We start from the raw sequence: 23,037 nt of genomic DNA on the forward strand, positions 1-23,037 counted from the left end.
GTGTGCTCAATAAGTTTCTTTGACTTTGACAAGGGATCTTCAAACACGTTTAAAATAAACCTAAAAACGTTCCAGATAAACATGTTTTTTTATCAGCCACAGTTGCTGTCTATTATTTTTGTTTTAGAAAGAGCTGTATTAGGAAAATAACTAAAAACCTATTAACAAACTATAAAAGGCTTTCAAAAGATGTATGTCAATAATACTGGGCAAAACTAATTTGCATTTTACCCCTTTTAAAAGAGGAAAGCTAAAGGGAAATGTTCCCAAAGACAACAGAGCTTAATAGAGAAAGAATACTGTCACATTAAGGCCGCTAGGGGACCTCGGCTATTCTGTAATGCAGCGCAATGGTGGTCCCCCGGTTCTTTTTTTCTGCTCTAGATCACAGAACATGGGATTGTGTTCTGTTTATTAGGTCTCGCGAGCCAAAGGCTCGAAGAGACATTTTATATCTGGGCTTTACAAAGTGCTGCCGTGGCCTAAAGCTACAGTGCATGTGCGCGGGCGCGCGCGCCGCGCTTACTTTCACTTTCGCGGCCGCACGGCCGCTTTGATCACGATCACTTTCAATTTCGCGGCCGCACGGCCGCTTTGCTGCGCAGACCCAGCCTCCTCTGCCAGCACACCCACAACTGGCAACATTACTAGCGCTTGTCTATATTTTTGCTCTTACTATCCCTCTCCTGCTGTCTCGTGATGCTTTTGCTCTCTTTCTCTTTTTAATGTTTATCTCTCATTTATTTCCTTTGATATTTTGTTAAAGTGAACTATTGCTTGCTCTTTACGCTGCCTTCATATCCCTGTCACACGTTTCCTCCTTTCCTCTTTCTCTCCCTCGAATCTTTCTTTGTCTGTCTTTTTGCTTGTTCATATCACACTCATTTTGCCATCTTTCTTACACCCTCTGTTCTCTGAGCCTCGCGTTCAATTATTCTTTGTTTCTATTGGTTTAGCTAACGTTTGGTTTAGTACTTCACTTCCTGTCAGTCCTGACTCTTTTAGTTGTCCTTTCACCGCTCCGTCAGAAGAGTAGCTCCACTCCTTTCATTGACTCACACCGAACCGTGGTTAACGCAGCAGGGCCTGTGTTATCTAAACCACGGCCGCCCACGTTTTATGCCGGGACAGGATCCCATTTAGAACGGCCCCGCCCCCTCCTTCCTGCCTTAGCTCCTTGGGAACGCTAGCGCTGCCTGCATCCTTCAGATTTCCGAGTTATCAGAGCGCGCGGTCGGTGGCAGAAAATACGTTTGCAATAGTAGTCCTGCAGCATCCAGGCTGGAGCCTGCCCCTCACAAGTCGCACATGGGGACTGTGCAGTGAATCCTCGGGACTAATGTGAAATATACAGCTGTGGTGAAGGCTGAACACATCACTTACGTGGGTTATTTTACCCCTGTTCAAAAGAGCACCGAGTTGCAGCATTACCCCATTCATTTATGTACCCTATTTCAACAAGCATTGGCATAGCCAATAGGTCTCGCTTTGGAAACCTTAGAAGTATTTAGTTATGCAGCACAATATCCTTGGTGCAAGATCATCAACTGTTGCATGGCTAAACACTTATAAGGTCCCAAAGGCGAGACCTATTGGCAATGCCAATGCTTGTTTTTATATTGAAAATGTGGCTGGAACCAACAATTCGTCCTCCAGGAGACGGTCATGAGTAGTAATAAGCACTTAATAGTCCCTTCGTCACACAGGATCCTGGAGCACCTTTAAAAATACACATCAATATGTTGAAATATTACTGTACAAAAGTAAATATTTCTTTAAAAATCGAAGGAATCCAAATAAAGCTAAACTCTAAACAGTTCTCTAATATGGGTATGATCATTAACTTCATAGAAAGCTCTCTGTTCTTCCCATTAGAAACAAGATTGGAGCCAGAGTCTGTGTTGTAAGATATTGTGTGCTGCAGTGAGGCTTCAAAATAGATTGATGGACTTTAATTTTCCTCTAGTAACGCCTAATTGTATTCCTGTTTCTCACACTGCAAAACATTATGTGAAATTATTTTAATTTGACATTCACAAAAGGCCAACAACTGAAACTAAATAAAACTGAGGGACTGTCACTGTGCTACATGTTACGTGCCAGAGTGATGAAGGGGCATGGGTACCCTCAAAGTAATTTGACAGGTTTTTCTCTGACACCCTGCATTATCTGTGGATAGGTCTTTTTATTTTTTCTGATAATGGGTAACATAAAAAAAAGGTTTTCGACCGCAATGCAAAGATCTGAAACCATTTTGTGCCTTGTGCCCTGTGGATCCACATCAGGTTCAGCACTGACCCCCGTGCCTGCTTTAGCCCTGTCACCATCTCCTGTGCTGGTCCCAATCAGATGACCATGATACCGGCTCCATCGACACTGAATGAACATGTACAGCCTATAATGCTGTCAAACTCTGAACTGAATCTGCCACAACCTCGACTGAAGTTGCGCCTGGCAGACAACCTCTTGGCCATCCCTTTTACTTTGCTACCTTGTCCTTACCACCGACAGGGCCAAGACTTTATATCATTTATTTGTAATGGATTCTGAAAAGGACAACTATGGTGACGGAGATAATTGTATTCCCCAGTATGATGAGTGTTTAACAGAAACCATGGAAACCCTCGATATCCCTAGAACTAGTTTAAGTAATGTTATAAAAGCATGGTTCCTAAGGGAGCACGAATAACATGGAGTATCCAATGTAATGAAATCAAAAGAAAATGTTCAAATATATCGATCCAGTAATGAATAAAATTACAAAAACAAGTACTCCGTGGGGTGTAGGAAAGTATGAAGTGAAATAAGTGAAGAAAGTACTCACGCAAAGGTGTGATTCAGGTGATTCAGAAGTATAATATGTGTATCACAGTTACATTAGCAAAGATACAGCCCATAAAGTACAAAAAAATACCTATATAAACTGGGTCTTTATATTTTGTTGATGGCGTTTCAGTCCTTTAGAATGGTAGAATCGTCATCAGGATAAGCTTAATGTAAGTCTGACTATTTGCAAATCAAACAGAAGAATGTTAATGAGTATCTCATGCTAATGGAGGTCGGCCCAGTGTAATCTGGTGTGATTCTCAAAAGGTGGAGATGTATACGGGAGCATAGTATTGAGAAATTGTCTAAGGGGTCTAGTGGTTCAAAGAGAACATCATCAGAATATACCTGAAGCCATGTTAAGCGTGCTGGGTGCAGGAACCACCCAGCTATTTCTTCTCAACCTCCAATATTTCGGTGGAGCTGCTACTGGTCAGGAATGCTCCAGCATGTGCCTTTGTGGGATCCAGAGATCGAGACGATGCCGCTGGCATGCGCGATGCTAGTGTCACCTGGCTCAGTGGAAAAGATCTTAAGTGTGGCTCTCCACCTGGATGAGTTCCTCAGATTGCTCTGGAGACATGCAGGCATCTTTAATGGCCATGCCTTTTGACACATCTTGTCTTGAGGGAGAGAAAGTGGACTAAGCCTTTAACACTTTAAAGAGAGCAGAGCCACAGCACTTTTCTTAGGCCTGTCTGCTCCCATAGGGCAATTCGCCGATGTCATCTTGGGGGCAAAGTGCCCCTCCACTAGAAATAAGCAGTTTTAGGACACTTCTGGTATAGCTAGAAAGTCGAGACTCGGAAACTAGACCCTAGGATAGTCAATACCCTTGTGAGCACCGAAGTACCCAAGTTACCTAGCCCACGGGCTGCGGGGGCATAGGTGTGAACTTGCGTAGGGTTTCGTCGTGGACTTCTATGGATGCCTGAAGGAAAGTTGCTGACAGGCAGTCAGTGAAGAGTGTCCGGTGGATCCCAAGGTGGGGATCAAGAAGGAAGGAACCTGCAAGCAGAAGGGACAGAGTCTAGGTCACCAGCCAGGAGCCGGGAAGGAACCAGGAAGGAACCAGGCGATGTTGTGAAGATGCAGGTGAAGAGGTGAAGCTTGTCGCAGCAGCCACGGGTACCAGGAGACGTCGAGGACGACCAGGACCAGGAGGTGAGCTGTCCCACGAAGGCTCTTGCTGTCGGCGGCGTCGAAGTCGAGTCAGGACCCAACAAGCCTTGGCAAGCGGAACCCACGCAGGATGGAGGACTTGCTTCTGGTGCAGACCAGTAAGGTCTGGGGTGCTTCCCTTTCACAGAGGAGCGAGTGCCAGTCTGGAGGAGCCGGACCAGCAAGATGAAAACAAAGGTTCGTCGTCGCAGAGGCTACTAGCCAACGGGCCAGCAACCGGACAACACGTCGAGCAACACAGGTGTAGAAGGGCCCCACGCAGAACACGTGAAGTGTGAGGAGCTGGTCTTCTTTGCAGATGGTGCTCGGGAGTGGGGCTTCTCAATTCCCCAAGCACAGCCTCGAGGGAGCCTCGGAAGTCGCGCTAGTCAGTTACTAGCCACTTTTCCCAAGTCGCCGGTCCCACGTCCCTCGTCGCCTCCACGGGTCTCCGCTTCGCTGGAGATGTGGATCTAGTTCAGAGGTGTCTGGAAGTCTCGGCGCTGGTCAGTCTCTGCAGTTGTCCCTCGTAGGATTCAGTCGCAAAGCAAGCAGCGGTCGCTGGATGGTGCCTGGTTGCCCAGGGTAGTCACTCCTTGGCCACAAGGGAGATTTCTTCAGTCTTCTTCCTGAGGTCTAATGTCGAAGGTCCAGAGTTTCTGTTCAAGTTGCAGATTCAGGTTAATCTAATTTAGCAGGGCCCAACTAGCTACTAATATACTGGGCTAGTGGGCTTGGCTACCTGCAAGGTCCCTCCTATGGGTGGGACCCGGAAGGGGAGTGGCTACACCCCCTTTCCTTTGTCCAGTTTCGCGCCAGAGCTGGGGCTGGAGTGCCCCAGCACCGGTTTGAACTGGACTATGCATGGGACACCTTGTGTGCCCCAGGCAGTGTCTCGTTTCATTCAACCCTCCCTGCCCCAATACACTAAATCCTGTCTAGGGTGGTGCTCGCACCTCCCAAGGCAGGAAACCTATTGTACAAGCCTCCCTCGCTGGAAGGACTCCCAGCAGCAGGAGGTCAGACTTGTGTCTGTGGCAGCAGCATCCATTTTGTGATGCTGAGGCTTTGGTGAGAGTTAAACAGCAAAGTAGGATTTCAACATGTCTCTCCCTCTAGAAGGGAGGAATAATATCCTCATCACCAGAAATGGTATGGGGGTATTATTCCAAAGTGTTAGACACCTTACACGACATGTTTTGATAAAGCCAAACCATAGTTACCATAACCGTTTAAAATTATAAGGCACTTTAAGAGTATATGGTAGGCTATATCATAGAACAGCTATAAGGACATGGTTCCGAAAGCTGCAGACAGGCTCAGCTCATGCTAGAGCACCATCTCACATGTTACCAAGCACTCTGCCTCCAGGATTGTTAAGGCCTGCCATAGGAGTGGCTCACAGGTTCACATGTGTCTATTTTAAGGGTAGATACAGGTATACTATATCTAAGCAAGGGGTGATTACACAACCTTGCCCCAGCTGAGTGATCAGCCAGTTGTCTCTGATTGGAAGGCCAGACGAGGGGTGGCATAATACATGCTGCAGCCCCTGGGAGGCCTAGGGTACACCTATGCCCTGGGTACCTAGGGTACAGTGTACAGGGTCCAATAAGGTGATCCTTACCAATGGGGAATGTACCTAGGGTACATGGAGTCCATTTTAAAGAGAGAGCAGACAGACTGAGACCCTGGATGGCAGGATCTCAGGCCAAACAAGTCGAAAAACCAGCTAGACACTAGGCAAAAAGTTGGGGGTAACCATAGTCAGATATCCACCTTCCTACACATGTTTTAATGGGTTTGCAACATTTGATTCCCCAAAACCCTTTGTGATGCCCCATGGTACTTGAAAGTAGTCCTAGCATTCTTAATGTGCATTCAATTTGAGCTGTTGCCCAGTTATCACTTGAGGCTTCTGACCTTAAAGACAGTCTTTTTCATTGCCATAACATCAGCTAGATGTGTGAATGAAAATCAGGCGCTCTGTGTAAATCCACTTTACACCATCGTCTTTTGACGGCTCGAACTTCCATTCTAGTGAAAGTGTTTACTCCATGTCGGTCAGGTCATCACCCTTTCCGGCATTGTTTGCGTCACCTCATCTTTCTATAGATGACGAGAGACTCCATTGTTTGGATTCTAAAAGCGCATTGAGTTTCTATATCGACTGTACCAAGGAACATTGAGTGGATAATCAGCTCTTTGTAGGGTTTTCCATAACAAAGAGTCATAAAGCATTGCAAAAACGGACCATGTTCTTTGCATAAATATCTGCTATGCACTGGCGAGGAAGCAGTCTCCAGAAGGTTTCTGGGCTCATTCCACCAGGGCCAAAGCTGCTACCACTGCTTTAGCAAGCGGAGTGCCTTTCCTGAACATCTGTCAGGCATCCACATGGGCTTTGATGCACATCTTCATGAAGCACAACTGCCTTGACAAAATAGGCATTTTGCCCTCTCAGTCCTGCAGGACTTTTTAGTCTGCGCCAATTCACAGACCCAACACCTTGGGAGGTACTGCTTTGGTATCTATTCACAAGGCGAGGAATGTGAGGTTAAACGTATCTATCAGAAGAACAAGTTACTTACCTATGGTAATAATCTACCTGAAAGAAACACGTTAGTTAGATTCCTCACCTTAGAGTATTCCCAGGCGTCAGGCTGGATCAGGAAAGATTTTTGTAGCAATACCCCTTGCGCGTTGCTAGGCGTCGTCTGCGGCTCCGCGTCCGTCGTTGGCGTTGTGCGCCGGAATGACGTCGTCGGAGTACTTAGATGCCGCCCTCGCGCGCTGACATCAGTTCTTCTTTTTTCCGCGCCAGACAGCGCCGATCCGGGAAGAGCTTACCCCTTAGTCAATTTTTGACTAAACTTTGACTCTTTTTGGTCTTCTGTCGACTCGACTCTGGTGCCGGTAGGATGCCTGGGTTTAAAGCCTGTGACTCCTGTCATCGACTGATGTCGGTGACGGACCACCATCGCCGGTGCCTTTACTGCCTGGGGGCCGACCACGACGCGGAGTTGTGCCCCGATTGTCAGGCCTTGACCTCGAAGGCTAGGCGGGAACGGTCCCGTAAGCTTCTCGAGCTTCGGCACTCGGCTCCGCGCCGCTCATGGTCCAGGAGGAGGTCCAAGGACCGGTCGCGGAGCCGCAGCCACCATCATCGCTCGTCGGGCTAGAAGTTTTCGGGTAAGTCGAAGTGATCAAAGAAGTCCAAGAGGCGACACCGCTCTTCGGACTCCCCTCACCGGTCGCGCGACTCGGCCGAGGGTCAGTGTGGTCCCACCCCGCGGCTCCGTCGGAGCAGCAGGTGCCGCGTCCATCTCCATACCCGCCGGTCCCTGGGACTGACGCGACTCCGGCGGAGGTCAGTGCCTTCCTCTCGGCCATGAGGGGCCTGGCTCCGCCGTCGATGCCTGCCGGCGCGCCTTCGGGCCCGCGGGCTCGACTGGGCGAACTCGCGTGCCGGCGGCTCCGGCGCCGTCGACGACTTTGGTCCCGACGCCGCAGGTCCCCGAGGGATCCAGGCCTGGATCTCTGCCGGCGCCGGTCGACCTCACGACGCCTCCTCCGCCAGCGTCGACACCGGTTGCGTCTCCGGACGACGCCGTTCCCCGGTTTAGCCCCTGTCCGGGCCCGGCGCGACGCCGTTTCCGACGCCGATGGATGAGCGTTTCATCTACCGCCCAGCTCCGATCAATCCTCCTGTTTATCAGGAATCGGATGACGGGGTGACTGGGAGGGGTCTGAGGACCCTATGGCCAGACCGGGCCAACTTTCACAGGACTGGGCAGACGAACTGGGGGATGCCAGTGGTCTGGACACCTCCCCGGACGCTGGTTTCATCTCTCCTCCGACTGTGGCCTCGGAGGAAGGTGCACCTTTCTCAGTGGTGCTGCGCAAGGCGGCCGAAGCCCTGGGGCTCGAGTTGCCTTCTGTGGCCGTGAGGACTAACATCCTCACAGAGGTGCTTCAACCGTCAGCAAGCTCCACAGAGCCTCTGCTGCAGTTCAATGAAGCCCTCATAGACGTTCTGCAGGGCACTTGGTCCAAGCCCTCCACAGTTCCTCCTGTGGATCGGAACGTGGCCCGGCGCCACCGCCCTGCTCCGGGCGACCCCAGTTTCCTGTCCCAACACCCCACCCCCGAGAGTCTGGTTATCCAGGCCTCCACTTCCCAATCCTCCTTCCCGTCCGCTCCTCCGGATCGGGAATCCAAGAGGCTGGAACAGTTCGGAAAGAAGCTGTTCTCTTCCCTGCGTTTGGGCCTGCGGTCTTTGAACACCGCTTGCCTCTTGGACCGTTTCTCCCACTCTCTGTGGGATACGGTGGAGGACGTGCTGCCCCTGTGCCCGGAGGAGGCCCGGACACGTCTCTCCCAGGTGCTTGCTGACGGGCGAGATGCAGCACGACATGCCATACGGTGTGGACTAGACACCACGGACTCGCTGGGTAGGGCGATTTCCACCACGGTGGCGCTCCGGCGCCACGCCCAGCTGCGGTCCATGTCTTTCTCGGGGGATGTCCAGAGTACCCTCATGGATATGCCCTTTGGCACTCGCCTTTTTGGTGAGAAGGCGGATAGTGCGCTGGCTCGTTTTAAGGACTCCCGGGCTACGGCCACGTCCTTGGGTCTCTCGGCCGCAAACTTCCGCCCCTTTCGTGGCCAAGGAAGGGGCGCCTCCTCACGTCCGCCTAGCCACCGGCCGCAGAACCAACCTGCACGCGGTCGCGGACGTGGATTCCGCCGTGGCGGTACTGGAGGGCAACGCGCCGGTCAGTCCACATCCACCCCGGCAGCATCCGCCTCAAAGCCCTCCTAGTCCGAGCTTTCAGGCCCATTCCACGCCAGTGGGCGGCAGAGTTCGCCATCACCTGCTCCACTGGTGATCCATCACATCGGACAGGTGGGTGCTGCAAATCGTCCGAAGGGGCTACTCCCTCCCCTTCGAGACGACCCCTCCAGCCATGCCACCGCAGTGCCACCGTATATCGGCGGATCACTTGAATCTTCTGCGGGAGGAAGTTACGGCCCTCTTGGCCAAAGTGGCCATCGAGCGCGTCCTATTCCAGAAGTAGGCTGTGGTTGCTATTCCCACTACTTTCTGGTTCCCAGGAAGGGCAAAGGGGGCTACGCCCTATCTTGGACCTCAGGAGCATCAACGCCTTCCTCCGAAAGGAACGGTTCAAGATGCTCACTTTAGCTCAGGTTCTGGCTGCCCTCGACCCTGGAGACTGGATGGTAGTGTTGGACTTGCAGGACGCCTATTTTCACATCCCCGTCTTGCCGGCCCACCGGCGTTACCTGCGGTTCACGGTGGATCAGCAGCACTTTCAGTTCACCGTGCTACCGTTCGGCCTCACCAGTGCCCCTCGGGTGTTCACGAAAGGGATGGCGGTGGTCGCGGCTGATCTGCACAGATCGGGAGTTCCGGTCTTCACCTGTCTCGACGACGGGCTGTTGAAGGCGGGTTCGCCCCAGCAAGTCGTCTCCCGCCTCCAGACTACGGCCGACCTCCTGCATATGTTTGGGTTCTCCATCAACGTGCCGAAGTCACACGTGAGACCCTTCCAGAAGCTCCTCTTCATCGGAGAGGTTCTCGATTCGGCGTAGTTCTGGGCCTATCCTCCGGAACAGCGGGTCCGGGATATTCAGGCTCTGATTCCCATCTTTCGGCCTCTATCCTGGGTTTTGGACAGGTTGGTGCTGCGGCTTCTGGGGCTGATGGCCTCCTGCATCCTGTTGGTGCATTACGCCAGGTGGCGAATGCGGGCTCTGCAGTGGGACCAGAATTTTCGGTGGGCCCAGCATCGATGCAACCTGTCCAACCATGTCTTGATCTCGGAGGGCACTGCGAAACAGTTGCAGTGGTGGCTCACGGACCGCGATTGGGTCAGGGGCAGATGCCCCTCCCTACCCCAACCAGAGCACGTAGTAGTGACGGACGCGTCCCTCCTGGGATGGTGGGGCCATATGGGAGAGGCGCAGATCCGGCGGAGTCTCAACTCCATATCAACTTGTTGGAGCTGAGAGCGATCCGGCTTGCACTGAAAGCCTTCCTTCCCTCTGTCCGGGGAAGTGTCGTGCAGGTGTTCACGGACAACACCACCACCATGTGGTATTGCAACAAACAGGGCGGGGTGGGGTCGTGGACCCTTTGTCAGGAGGCTCTACGCCTCTGGACATGGCTGGAACACCATGGCATCATCCTGGTGGTTCAACATCCGGCGGGCTCTCTGAACGCCAGAGCAGAAGAACTCAGCCGCCTGTGCATGATGGATCACGAATGGCGTCTGAACTCGGACGTGGCGCAAGGTCTCTTTCTGCAGTGGGGAGAACCTTGGTTAGATCTATTCGCCACCGAAGAGAACGCTCAATGTCAGCAGTTCTGCGCGTTGGAATTTCCAAGGCAGCACTCGCTCGGAGACGCTTTTCGTCGCGAGTGGAGTTGCGGTCTGTTGTACGCCTTTCCGCCTATACCACTTCTGCCCAGAGTGCTGAAGAAGATCGAGCGCGACCGGGCCCAAGTTATCTTAGTGGCTCCGGATTGGGCACGAAGGTTCTGGTATCCCGAGCTACTCAGTATGTCAATCGATCCTCCGATACGACTGCCACTTCAGGAGGACCTTCTGTCTCAGCAACAGGGGACGGTCCTCCACCCGAACCTGTCCAGCCTCCACCTCCATGCGTGGAGATTGAGCGGCGGCAGTTGTTGCCATTTGACTTGCCTCCTGAAGTCTGTGATGTCATTCTGGCAGCCAGGTGTCCCTCCACAAAGACGGTATACGCCTGCCGGTGGAACAAATTTGTGGCATGGTGCACAGCAAAGGCTGTGGATCCCCTTTCCGCCCCTCTCTCTGAGGTTCTACTCTTTCTTATTTCTTTGGTCCAGCAGGGCTCTGCTCTGGGCACCTTGAAAGGTTCTCTTGCTGCAATCTCTGCCTTCTTACGGCTTCCTGATCAGCCTTCTCTCTTCAAGTCCCCTGTTGTTTCACGTTTTCTCAAAGGCATTACTCACATGCTCCCTCCTGTCCCCTTCGTAATGCCTCAGTGGGACTTTAATCTTGTTCTGACCTTTCTGATGTGCGCTCCTTTTGAGCCTCTTCACAATTGTCCTATTCGTCTTCTGACCCTGAAGACTGCTTTCCTGGTAGCTATCACCTCGGCTAGACGGGTGAGTGAGCTCCAGGCTCTATCATCTAAACCTCCTTTTATTTCTGTTCATCCAGACAAGGTTATCCTCCGGCCTCGTCCTTCTTTCCTACCGAAAGTGGTGACCCCATTTCAATCTCGGGCAATCTGTCACGTTGCCCACCTTCTTTCCGCCTCCGCATCCTTCAAAAGAGGAAGAGAGGCTCCACCGTCTGGACCCAAAACGGGCGCTGTCCTTTTATTTGGACCGCACCAAACCGTTCCGGGTGGACGACCAACTTTTTGTTGGATACGTAGGAGCTAAGAAGCGGAAAGCGGTACACAAACGGACCATCTCGCGGTGGGTCGTGTTGTGTATTAAAATGTGTTACTCCTTGGCAAAAAAGGACCCTCCTGTTGGGTTGAGGGCCCATTCCACCCGGGCCACAGCGGCTACTACTGCCCTGGGCCGGGGAGTTCCCTTGCGGGACATCTCTCAGGCGGCGACGTGGGCTTCACTGCACACGTTTGCCAAGCACTATTGCCTGGACAGCCAAGTCCGGAGAGACGGCTTCTTTGGCCGTTCTGTTCTCCAGGACTTTCTGGTGTGATCTTGGTTCGCAGACCCACCACCGGGGATGGTATTGCTTGGGTATCTATTCTAAGGTGAGGAATCTAACTAACGTGTTTCTTTCAGATGAACAAGTTACTTACCTTCGGTAACGATGTATCTGTAAGAAACATTAGTTAGTTAGATTCCTCACCGACCCACCCATGCTCCCCGTTCTGCGAACTGACATCTAGGGTTAAGGCTATCCTTTTCAGGGCCCTAGATTTTTTGGCACCAGTGTCGGTCCCTTGCATGGCTCTGCGTTCCTGGCGCGGAAAGCTATGTACAAGATCGCGCGAGGGCGGCGTCTAAGTACTCCGACGACATCATTCTGACGCCCGACGCCGGACAAAATCTTTCGGGATCCAGCCTGACGCCTGGGGATATTCTAAGGTGAGGAATCTAACTAACTAATGTTTCTTACAGATACATCGTTACCGAAGGTAAGTAACTTGTTCCTCACGAGCATTCCATTTAAAGAGAATTCTCCACATATCAAACGGGAATTTCTGGAGTTATTGAAGACTTTTTTTTTCTTTTCAAAATGACACGCTAAATAGTGTAATTGATATTGATAGTAATTGTTTTTTGGCTAATTTGTATTCAAAATTGGAATTCGGAGTGTGGATATTTAATAATTGTATGTGTGGCTGCACAAGCAGACTCTGCTTTGACATTTTCAGTATTCATGTCTGTTGACAAAACAGGTTGGTTAAATATGTGCACCCCATCTCCACTCATTTTACTGCTAAAATAAGAGATAATGAGTAGATTGAATCCATCTTTTTTTCTGAGCTTCATATTCTTGTAGTCTGATACATAATTCGTTATGTTATTGGACCCTTGACACAGACTGAGCTATGAAGCCCAAAAGGTTTTCTTTTTTTGGGCGGCCATGGGAATAGCAGCAGATTCAGATTTTATAATCTTCTACAGTGTCTGACCTTCGGCTAATTCCAGACACAACTGGCTCAAAATGTACTTTTGGAGATGGTGCACTTTGTTCAAATGTCCAGTTTTAGATCTTCCAGAGAAAGCTTTATCAGTCAGACATTAGGAAAGAAGATCAATACATAATAATATATAGAGATGGGTATTCGATCGGTTATCCAGCCATTACATGTTTCACGTTTTGAATCCGCTCAGATTACATTGTTTGTATGGAAATGGTTAATCATGATCCTAATGTATGGAGATTTTCTCATAACAGGATCCATATACCAGGCTATAGTGATTGATGGCGCGATGAATGGTTAATGGCTGTACTGCCCTCTAAATTCTGTGATTGTTTAAATAACAAAAAGAGGCACATCTAAAAAGACTGGCTGCTACTATGGTTGTGTGACTGAATATTGCCTATGAAAAGTTTCCAATACAAGAATATCGAGGTCCAAAATATCGACTTTTACTACATAAAATGTAAGGTATCAGAATAAGGACTGCAAAAATGATGCCGACCAAAATATCAATACTGCATAGGTAAGTATATATTAATTAAATGTAATTAACATATCTTTGAATAAAGTTACCAATGTCACCATTTGCATAATGAATATATTAGTTATTCTACATTTCCAAATATTTTTTCAACTAATGCTAACACAATCCACCATTAAACCCAGCAACCCAAATTTACAATTTAGGACATAATTAATAAAAATATTTTTTATTTAAACATATAACAATTTTTAAAAATGTAAACACGTGAATATTATTTAATATATTTTTTAATGTATCCACCCAATTATCAATAAGGCCCACATCCAAAAATTAAAGTTCAGTACATTTTAGAAATGTATAATTGTCCATCACAAAGAATGTTACCAAAGGTAACTTGTTATTCTGACAGTTTACCCTCCTGTTTGTCCTGTGTTCTTCTTTACAGGACCCACACAACGCCTGCAGGTGGATCAAATTTGTGGCATGGTGCACAGCAAAGGCTGTGGATCCCCTTTCCGCCCCTCTTTCTGAGGTTCTACTCTTTCTTCTTTCTTTGGCCCAGCAGGGCTCTGCTCTGGGCACCTTCAAAGGTTATATTTCTGCACTCTGCTTTCTTACGGCTTCCTGATCAGCCTCCTCTTTTCAAGTCCCCTGTTGTTTCGCGTTTTCTTAAAGGCATTACTCACATGTTTCCTCCTGTCCCCTTCGTAATGCCTCAGTGAGATTTGAATCGTGTCTTGACCTTTCTGATGTGCGCTCCCTATGAGCCTCTTCACAATTGTCCCCTTCGTCTTCTGACTCTTAAGACTGCTTTCCTGGTAGCTATCACCTCGGCTAGACGGGTGAGTGAGCTCCAGGCTCTGTCATCTAAGCCTCCCTTTCTTTCTGTTCATCCGGACAAGGTTGTCCTCCGGACTCGTCCTTCTTCTTTTCTTCTGAAAGTGGTGACCCCCTTTCACATCGGGCAATCGGTCACATTGCCCACCTTCTTTCTGCCTCCGCATCCTTCGAAGGAGGAAGAGAGGCTCCACCGTCTGGACCCCAAACGTGCGCTGTCCTTTTATTTGGCCCGCACCAGACAGCTCCGGGTGGACGACCAACTTTTTGTTGGATACGTAGGTGCTAAGAAGGGGAGGGCTGTACACAAGCGGACCATCTCACGGTGGGTCGTCTTGTGTATAAAGGTTTGTTTCTCCTTGGCGAAAAAGGACCCTCCTGTTGTGCTAAGAGCCCATTCCACCCGGGCCACAGCGGCGACTACTGCCCTGGGACGGGGAGTTCCCTTGCAGGACATCTGTCAGGCGGCAACGTGGGCCTCACTGCACACGTTCGCCAAGCACTATTGCCTGGACAGCCAAGTCAGGAGAGATGGCTTCTTTGGCCGTTCTGTTCTCCAGGACTTTCTGGTGTGATCTTGGTTCGCAGACCCCCCACCGGGGTTTGGTATTGCTGGGGTATCTATTCTAAGGTGAGGAATCTAACTAACGAGTTTCTTTCAGATGAACAAGTTACTTACCTTCGGTAACGATGTATCTGTAAGAAACATTAGTTAGTTAGATTCCTCACCAACCCACCCATCCTCCCCGCTCTGCGAACCAACATCTAGGGTTAAGGTCATCCTGTTCAGGGCCCTAGACTTTTTGGCACCAGTGTCGGTCTCTTGCATGGCTCTGCGTTCCTGGCGCGGAAAGCTATGTACAAGAACTGACATCAGCACGCGAGGGCGGCGTCTAAGTACTCCGACGTCATTCCGGCGCACGACGCCAACGACTGACGCGGAGCCGCAGACGACGCCTAGCGACGCGCAAGGGGTATTGCTACAATGCTACAAAAATCTTTCCGGATCCAGCCTGACGCCTGGGGATATTCTAAGGTGAGGAATCTAACTAACTAATGTTTCTTACAGATACATCGTTACCGAAGGTAAGTAACTTGTTCTTCTGGTGGATACTTTAAGAGGAGGTTCCTCACTTACCCTCCCACCTCCCCGTTCTGTGAATTGGACCCTTTTTCTATCTGAAAAGGTCTCCACCTAGAGATCTACACACAAGTCACACCAATTTGCTGATGGGCTCTTCTTCTAAGAGTGTGGCTAGCCTAGAAAGCAATTTACATAAATGTGCAGGGGTGGCGCTCATATGCGTCTCCGCTTGTCACTTCCAGAACGGAATGAAAGACGTGGTCTGACATAATGGTGCACAGGAGAACTGCTCTCAGAGGTTCTGGATCCATTTAGAGTATTCACCCGAAAGATTGCTACTGAAGGTAATGGACCTGTCGTCACTTTGTGAACCCATGCAAACTGTATGGGGTTTTTCAGCATATCCAGGTTTATGTATTGCTGCAAACATTGCATCAATGTGCCATTTCAGCATGAAGATTAAATGAAAAACATACAGGTTGCTTTAAATTGTTGGATCCAGCAATATCAAATACGTATGGATTTTCCTAGAAAATGTAGTCAGCAACAATCGATTATGTGATATTAGTTCACATCACAAAAGTGTAGCAAATTCACTTTATACTGTTCATTTGATGATAGAAATCAAATTCGGGAGAATAAGGAAAGCACAAAATTATATATTTTCTAATTCTATATGACCTACGGAAACCATTGGGCAGACCTAATTTTCCTTGACTTGTTTGCCAGTAGAATACTCCGAATGTGACATTTTTCAAAGCATTAGCATTTCTTTTCTAAAAACATTGTAATTACCACCAATCTTTCTTGCTTAGTAACAAATCCCTGACTGTTGAGTCTCTCTATGGTAAAGTATTGGGAAACGTAAAAAAGTTTATTGAACGAAAATAAATATAGTAAAAATATTTTAATGTTAAATATTTATTTCAAACATTGAAAACTTTTATCAAGGAAAATGCGCGTTCTGTTGCCTGTCCCTAAACATTATGGGCAACGGCTGAAACTACCTCGAAAGGCATCTCTTTTTGGACAGCAAAGGACACCGGGATTTAAGAAATGTTCACAGGTCTAATTATGAAGCCTAAACTCCTGAAATTTCTCTTTATTAACACTGACTGGAATAAATATAGAAGGCTAGACCCTTGTGTCTTTCACCTCTAATACCGATAGATTTGATACTTAGAAGTCAGGTTAATGATGCTGCCCTGTTCCCTACAACCTTGACCCAGTTTTCCACTTTCATACGTTGTTTTTTTAGGCAAATTGTGATCGGTTTAATGGGAATACATGTATTGTTACATTAACTGTATTCATAATCACTACAAATTACATTTTGAATGGAAGAAGCGTAATTGTACTCCTGAATATATTATCAACCAATTGTAATTGCATATCGAAGATTCTAATAAAGAATAACTTTTAAAAAACACACAAAAACTCTCAAGAGGCTTATTCAGGAAAAAAGAAAACATGCCACTGCCTAGATGTTTACTTGCAATAAAAATAAAATTAAACACTGAAGCGAGCAGTCGTGTTGCAGTGATATTCAATTTAGTGTGTTCTTGTTTTTAAAATTCCAACCTGGCTGCCATATTTAGAAACATAGTTGCAGCCATCTCAGAATGATAATCTCAAAATGGAAATTTGTGGACAGTGCCATTCCGAAAATGCTGCCCGGTTTAGAAGTAGAGACTGAACAGGTGTAGGAAATGAGTATCAAGCAAGGGTCCCAGTTGTTCCTTTTGGGGTGTTGCAGTACGCATATTAATCAAATAAAAATAAATTAATTAGGGACCTATAAAAAGAGAAATTAAAAACTAGAGGACTGGCTCGTCAGACCTGGCACTGAAAGATACTCATTTTCATGCAGAGGTGCAAGTATGATCCGACAGAATGCCTTCTCTGATGGAGCAGTAGAGTCAGTGATTGTATTGGACTAATCCAATGAGCTATGCAGTATACTGCCGCAAACCTTTGCCTTCTCAGGTAAAGAATACAGTTCCATGTAACAAAATACCAGTCTACTGTCTTTTTTTTTTTTTTTTTTTTTTTTTTTTTTTTTTTTTGAAACCGTTTATTGCATTCGTAAAAAAGGTTACAGGTATGGGCCTACAACCACACGGCCGGCCGCTAGAGCATCACAATATAGTACATACAGACAGTAGCGGTCTCTCAGCGGTGCACAGTAGAAACACTGGAGTAATCAATGGTGCGGGCCTCACGGCATCCTGCCACAGAGTACGGTTTCATTTTGAAGACTAACAACAGCAAAAAACCACAACCGCAAGGCAACCCGAGATTCAAGGTGACAACATTTGCTCCATAGTGGGGGATCCAGACTGGCAGGAAACATCTGAAGAGGGGGATGGGAGAAGATCAAGGACTGGGGGGTCGCGTGCCCGCGGCCAAGCAAGAGGGTCCAGCTAGGGAGACGGAGCAGGCGAGGCAGCCGGCAGCTGTGGCGGCTCACAAATGCCCCCACGGTAGGCGTTCCAGGGGCCCCAGATTTTCACCCACGCCCCAGGCTTACCCCTCGCCACATACACCACCTTTTCACGGAACATACACCAATCCATGTGCTCTTTCCAGGCCGACACCGCAGGGGGCCTCTGGGATCCCCACAATTGAGCAATATCACGTTTCGCTATCATGTATCCCAGAGTCACCCACCGCGTCTGCGGAACCGAGTAGTCATTCGGCTCCCATACATTCAACAAGCACCTCCTCGCTTCAGGCAGCAGCGCTACACGCGTGACCACACGCAGGACCTCATGCACACCACGCCAGAATCGCTCCACCTTCGGGCACTCCCACAGTATATGCATAAAAGTCGCCAACGCACCACAGCCACGCTTACACAGTCCGTCACCGGCAAAACCCATACGTAGAAGCCTTGGCCCCGTCACGTAGACCCGGTGAAGGATCTTGAGCTGGACGAAACGAAGGCGAGCCGGGATGGCCACCTCTTTCGGAGAGGCCACCGCGGACATCCAATCCTCGTCGTCCAGCTCCAGCCCGTCGGCCACCCAAGCCTCGCGTAGACTAGTTAACAGGCACGATCTATCATTAATCAGCTTCTTATATATGAGGGAGATCGTGCTGTCCGGGACATGGCCATCCAGCACTCTGTCCTCCAGGGGGGAAGACTCCGGAATGGATGCAACATCCGGGAAGACGGAGCCCAGCGCATGGCGGACCTGCAGGTACCGAAAGTACTCACTGCCCTGCAGCTGGAACTCCGCCTGCAGCGTCTCAAAAGTTTTGAATCCCCCCCTCGTCCAGAGATCCCCCACTGTGCTGATTCCGATCGTGTCCCACTTCTCGAAGCCCTTCGATGTCCACAGGGAGCCCAGCCTCTCAGGTGCATACAGTGGAGACGCCCGGGTCAAACGGTCCTTCCACCCCATAGCTGCATTAGCCGCGTGCCAAACCCGCACCATGACACGCGTCGGTCCCGTCAGACGGGAGTCGGGCGCGCCAGAGTACAGCGCTCGATTGTAATCGCCACCGGGCAGGAGCATCCTGTCCATCTCAAATGCCGGGTTCAGGGCGGGCCCGTAAAGGCCGTGATTAATTGCAGCTAGTTGGGAGGCCCAGTAATACCGTTTAATGTCCGGGAGGGCGATCCCTCCGTCGTACCACGGGAGCGTCAGTTTAGCCAGGGCAATACGCGGCCTCCCGTCCCAGAACAGGCGCCGCTGAAGGCCCTCCACCTCACGAAAGTAGCGTGCCGGGACCATGTCCATGGTGTTCTGGAGGGCGTAGAGGAAGCGCGGCAAGGACATCATTTTAAACAAGGCCGCTCGGCCGAGTGGCGAGAGCGGGAGACGCCGCCAGCGCACCACATCCTCCCTCAAACGCTGGAGAGGGGGCAGCAGATTCCGCTCATAGCGGGCCTCCGGGTCAAGAGTGATATATATACCCAAGTACCTGAAACCCTGGGAGGCGATCTGGATCGGGCAGTCCCGCGGCAGGACCGGAGCCTCCCCGGAGAGCACGTAGACACAGGATTTCGCCCAGTTAATGACTAGGCCTGAGTTGCGGCCGAAGGAGCGCAAAACGTCAACTAGGACGATCAGGGACTTGCGCGGGGAGGCAAGATACAAAAGGATATCGTCCGCGTAGAGGGACACACGGTCCTCGTGCTCGGGGGTCCAGCGGAGACCACGGATGGACGGGTGCCACCGCAGCCACTCCGCCAGGGGCTCCAGGGCCAGGGCGAACAGAAGAGGCGACAGGGGACAACCCTGTCGCGTGCCCCGCCCCAGCGCGAACGGGGCCGACACACGCCCGTTCACCACCACCTGCGCCATCGGGCCCGAATACAGTAATTTGACCCAGCTGATGAAACCCGGGCCGAACCCAAACTTCGCGAGCATCGCCCAGAGATATGGCCATTCGAGCGTATCAAACGCCATGGTGGCGTCCAAGGACGCCAAGATGGCTGGCTCCCGCACGAATGGGGCACGCGCAAGCACACCGTGCAAGCGCCGTAGATTAAGCGCCGTGTTGCGGTGTGGGATAAAGCCCGATTGGTCTTGGTGGACCAAATCGCCCACCACGCCAACCAACCGGTTGGCCAACACCTTGGCGAGGATTTTGGGCTCCGCGTTCAAAAGCGAGATCGGCCTATAGGATGTGACCCGTTCACGGGGCTTCCCCTCCTTGTGAATTACTACAATTGTGGCCAGACGCTGGTCCGGCGGGAGGGAGCCCTGCGAGTGGGCCGCGAGGAACATCGCACGCAGGTGGGGTGCCAGCACATCCGGGCGTAGCTTATATAGCTCAATGGGGATGCCATTGGGGCCCATGGCCTTGCCGGATGCAACCGAGCGAATAGCCGAGGCAATTTCGTCCGAGGTGGGAGGGACGTCCAGCGAATCCCTGTCTTCCGCCGTAAGGGAGGGCAGTGCAATGTCCCGAAGCAGGGCACGGGAATCCGCCTCCGAACAGGGAGAAACAGGGGAGTAAACTCCGCGGAAATAATCCGCGAAGCAGGAGACAATGGCTTCCGGCTCCGTGGCACACGCACCATCCACACTCTCAATCAAAGGCACCACGCGGCTCGCTCTCTCTCTCTTATCCAACCACGCAATCAATTTGCCGGCCTTGTCACCCACATCATACAAGCGCCCCTGCTGCTCTCTACCAAGGCCCCTGGCCGCCTCCGTGACGAGGGCCCGGTAGGCCGCCTGCTTTAACTGCAGAACATGTAACTTGGCGTCTGTTACCCCGCTTCCCAGGTCACCCTCCAATTCCGCAATCTCGGCCTCCACCCGGGACACCTCCTCCCGCTCGCGCCGCCGGGCATTGGCAATAAAGGAGAGGGCCTCCCCTCTGAGAACCACTTTGAAAGCCTCCCATAGGGAGATGGCAGATGGGACCGACCCCACATTCTCCTCAAAATAGCGCTGCAAGGATGTGATCAAGTCGGCACGAATGGTGGGGTCGCGCAGATACCAGGCGTTAATCGGGGCCACCCTGCCATCCCCCCTCGGGAAGACATCGAAATGCAACAACAATGGGGAGTGGTCTGAAATACCCCGTGCCAGATGGCGCACCTCCCCCACCCTCCCGGCATGGGCCGCCGGGACAAGGATGTAATCAAGCCGCGAAAGACTACCATGGGCCCCCGAGTGGAAGGTGTATTGTTGCAATACGGGATGCTTTAGGCGCCAACAATCCACCAGGCCCAGTGTGTCTAAAAGGCCAGGCAGCCACGCCTGTGCCCGGGGGAGGTCCCTAGGGGGGTGGCGATCCATAGATCCAGAAGCAACCGCATTAAAGTCCCCTCCAACCACCAACAGGCCACTCGGAAGTTCCAGAAGGAGGCGCCCCAGGTCCGCAAATGTAGTGGCCTGTAGCCCAGGCGGGACGTACACCGACACAAAACTGAACACTCTGCCCTCCATACGTCCCACCAGAGCAGTGTAACGCCCCCTCTCATCGTGGTGCACCTCATCAATCTCCAACGGGAGCGAGTTCCTAACCATAATACCCACCCCCCGCGAACCCGAGGTGAAGCCAGAGTGGGCCGCCAGACGATATCCCCTCCGATTCATTGCATGAAAGGTGTTACCTATAAGGTGCGTCTCTTGCAGAAAGACAACATCTGGGGAGACACGTTTTAAATACTGCAGGACCACACCACGCTTAATCCTATCCCCCAGGCCGTTAACATTCCATGACAACACAGTCAAGTCCCTACCCCCCATCATACGTCGAAACAATCGGTCGTCTCCCACTGAGCAGTCTAAAGACAACAAAACAATTGCGGGTTTGCCTTGCGGTACGAACAAACAACACCCCCCCCCCACCCCCCGGTCCCAACAAAACTCCCCCCTCCCTGCACCCCTGCATGAGCCCAGACAGCCCCCCCAAAGTGCAGTGTGCCTGTCGCCCCATAGCTAAATACTAACTAGTCCCTCAGAGGAGGAGGGAAGCCCCCAGCAGACCCCACATGACCTCCATGGGAGGGGAACATACTGAAGCAGTATATGGTGAAGGAACAATGACTCGAGCAAGGCAATACAGTCACCCCTCAATTCTGGTCCAGCGGGCCCTCCTCGCCAGCCGCGCTCCCCCACCCCCCCGGCCCCGATCCCCAGGCAAGGTGTCCAACCAGTCCCCAGCCGCCTCGGGCCGGTCGAAGAAATGCGTGCGACCATCCACCTCCACCCGCAGCTTAGCCGGGAAGAGCATTGAGTACTTAAGATTTAGGTCCCTTAAACGACGTTTGATGCCAATAAAGCTCTGCCGCTGCTTCTGGACCGCCGGGGTAAAGTCCGGGTAGAAGTTCACGTCCATGTTGTCCAACCTGACCGGTCCCTGTTGCCTGGAGGTCTGGAGGATGGCATCTCGGTCCCGAAAATTAAAGATTCGGGCAATGAGGGGCCGCGGCGGGGCACCGGTCTTAGGGCGGCCCCCGGGGACCCGGTGGGCACGTTCCACCGCAAAAAACTTACTCAGCCCCCGGGGCTGGAGATGGGTCAGGATCAAGTCTTCCACGAAGAGATCCGCCGCCTCCGCCTCACGTCCCTCCGGCACACCAATAATACGGATATTATTCCTCCGGGCCCGACCCTCGGAGTCCTCCAGTCGCCGGTCCATCAGGGCGCTCGCCTGGCCAAGCCGGCGCACCTCCCCCTGGAGGGCCACCACGTCAGTCGTGAGGCTCGTTGTGGTGTGGGTCAGGGAGTCGACTCGGTCGTTCGTTTTTGACAAGTCCGCCCTCACCAGGCCCACATCCACCAGGACCGAGTCAATCTTTTGCGCCAAGGTATCAAAACGCTGGTCCACTGAGGCCTTCAGTTCAGCGATGGCGCCCATGACGTCCCGGAGGGTTAGATCCACTGGCTGGGCAGGTGCCTCCGTCGGGCCCACCGGGGATGGCCGCGATGTCTCCGGAGAACCCTTTTGGAGCGTGTAGCGGTCCATACTATTGGCCTGGTGCGCCGTGCCACGGCGGGTCGTCTTCACCTTCGCACGGTCGCCATCTTGTTTGGTGGCCATGCTGGCCCTTCCACCGTCGTGCCAAGATCTCCAAACGGGCCGCCACACCAAATCACGGGTGTCAAGGGGGCGACCACCGAGCCGCGGGTCGACCCACCGCCGGCGGGTCAGCTGGGCACCTGGACAAGGCCACACCACCGCACCCCGCTCCGCAGCCCGACCTCGCCAGAGAGCAAGGAGGGCGCAAAAGCGAAAGTGAAAGCGCGGGGTACGCGAGTCGCCCAGCCCCGCACGCCGCTGTTATTCACCTTGTCCCCGGATCGCGCCACTACTCCAATCCGGGGGGCCGGCGAGGAGAAGGCCGCAACCTTCAGTCGATGCTCCCACCGGTGTTCGGGGTCCGATTCGAGCCCAAAAAACGGGTAGCGCCTCAGCTCGGGTTCCCCGACACAGTCCCCTTAACAAAGACAGGATATTTCCAGGATTTATTCAG

At 51.5% G+C, this 23,037-nt stretch overlaps 1 protein-coding gene across 1 annotated transcript in view; it reads left to right on the forward strand.

Moving 5' to 3' along the window:
- RCOR3 (REST corepressor 3) overlaps nucleotides 1-23,037 on the forward strand; it is a 372,673-nt gene that overhangs the window by 143,273 nt on the left and 206,363 nt on the right. Inside the window, exons 7-10 of the mRNA XM_085612842.1 lie at nucleotides 2,681-2,704; nucleotides 3,348-3,362; nucleotides 4,343-4,366; nucleotides 22,287-22,305. Coding sequence (XP_085468968.1) covers nucleotides 2,681-2,704; nucleotides 3,348-3,362; nucleotides 4,343-4,366; nucleotides 22,287-22,305 — 82 coding nt within the window. The remainder of the gene's footprint in view (nucleotides 1-2,680; nucleotides 2,705-3,347; nucleotides 3,363-4,342; nucleotides 4,367-22,286; nucleotides 22,306-23,037) is intronic.

Source organism: Triturus cristatus, chromosome 6, assembly GCF_964204655.1.
Source record: "Triturus cristatus chromosome 6, aTriCri1.1, whole genome shotgun sequence".
NCBI classification, from domain to species: domain Eukaryota; kingdom Metazoa; phylum Chordata; class Amphibia; order Caudata; family Salamandridae; genus Triturus; species Triturus cristatus.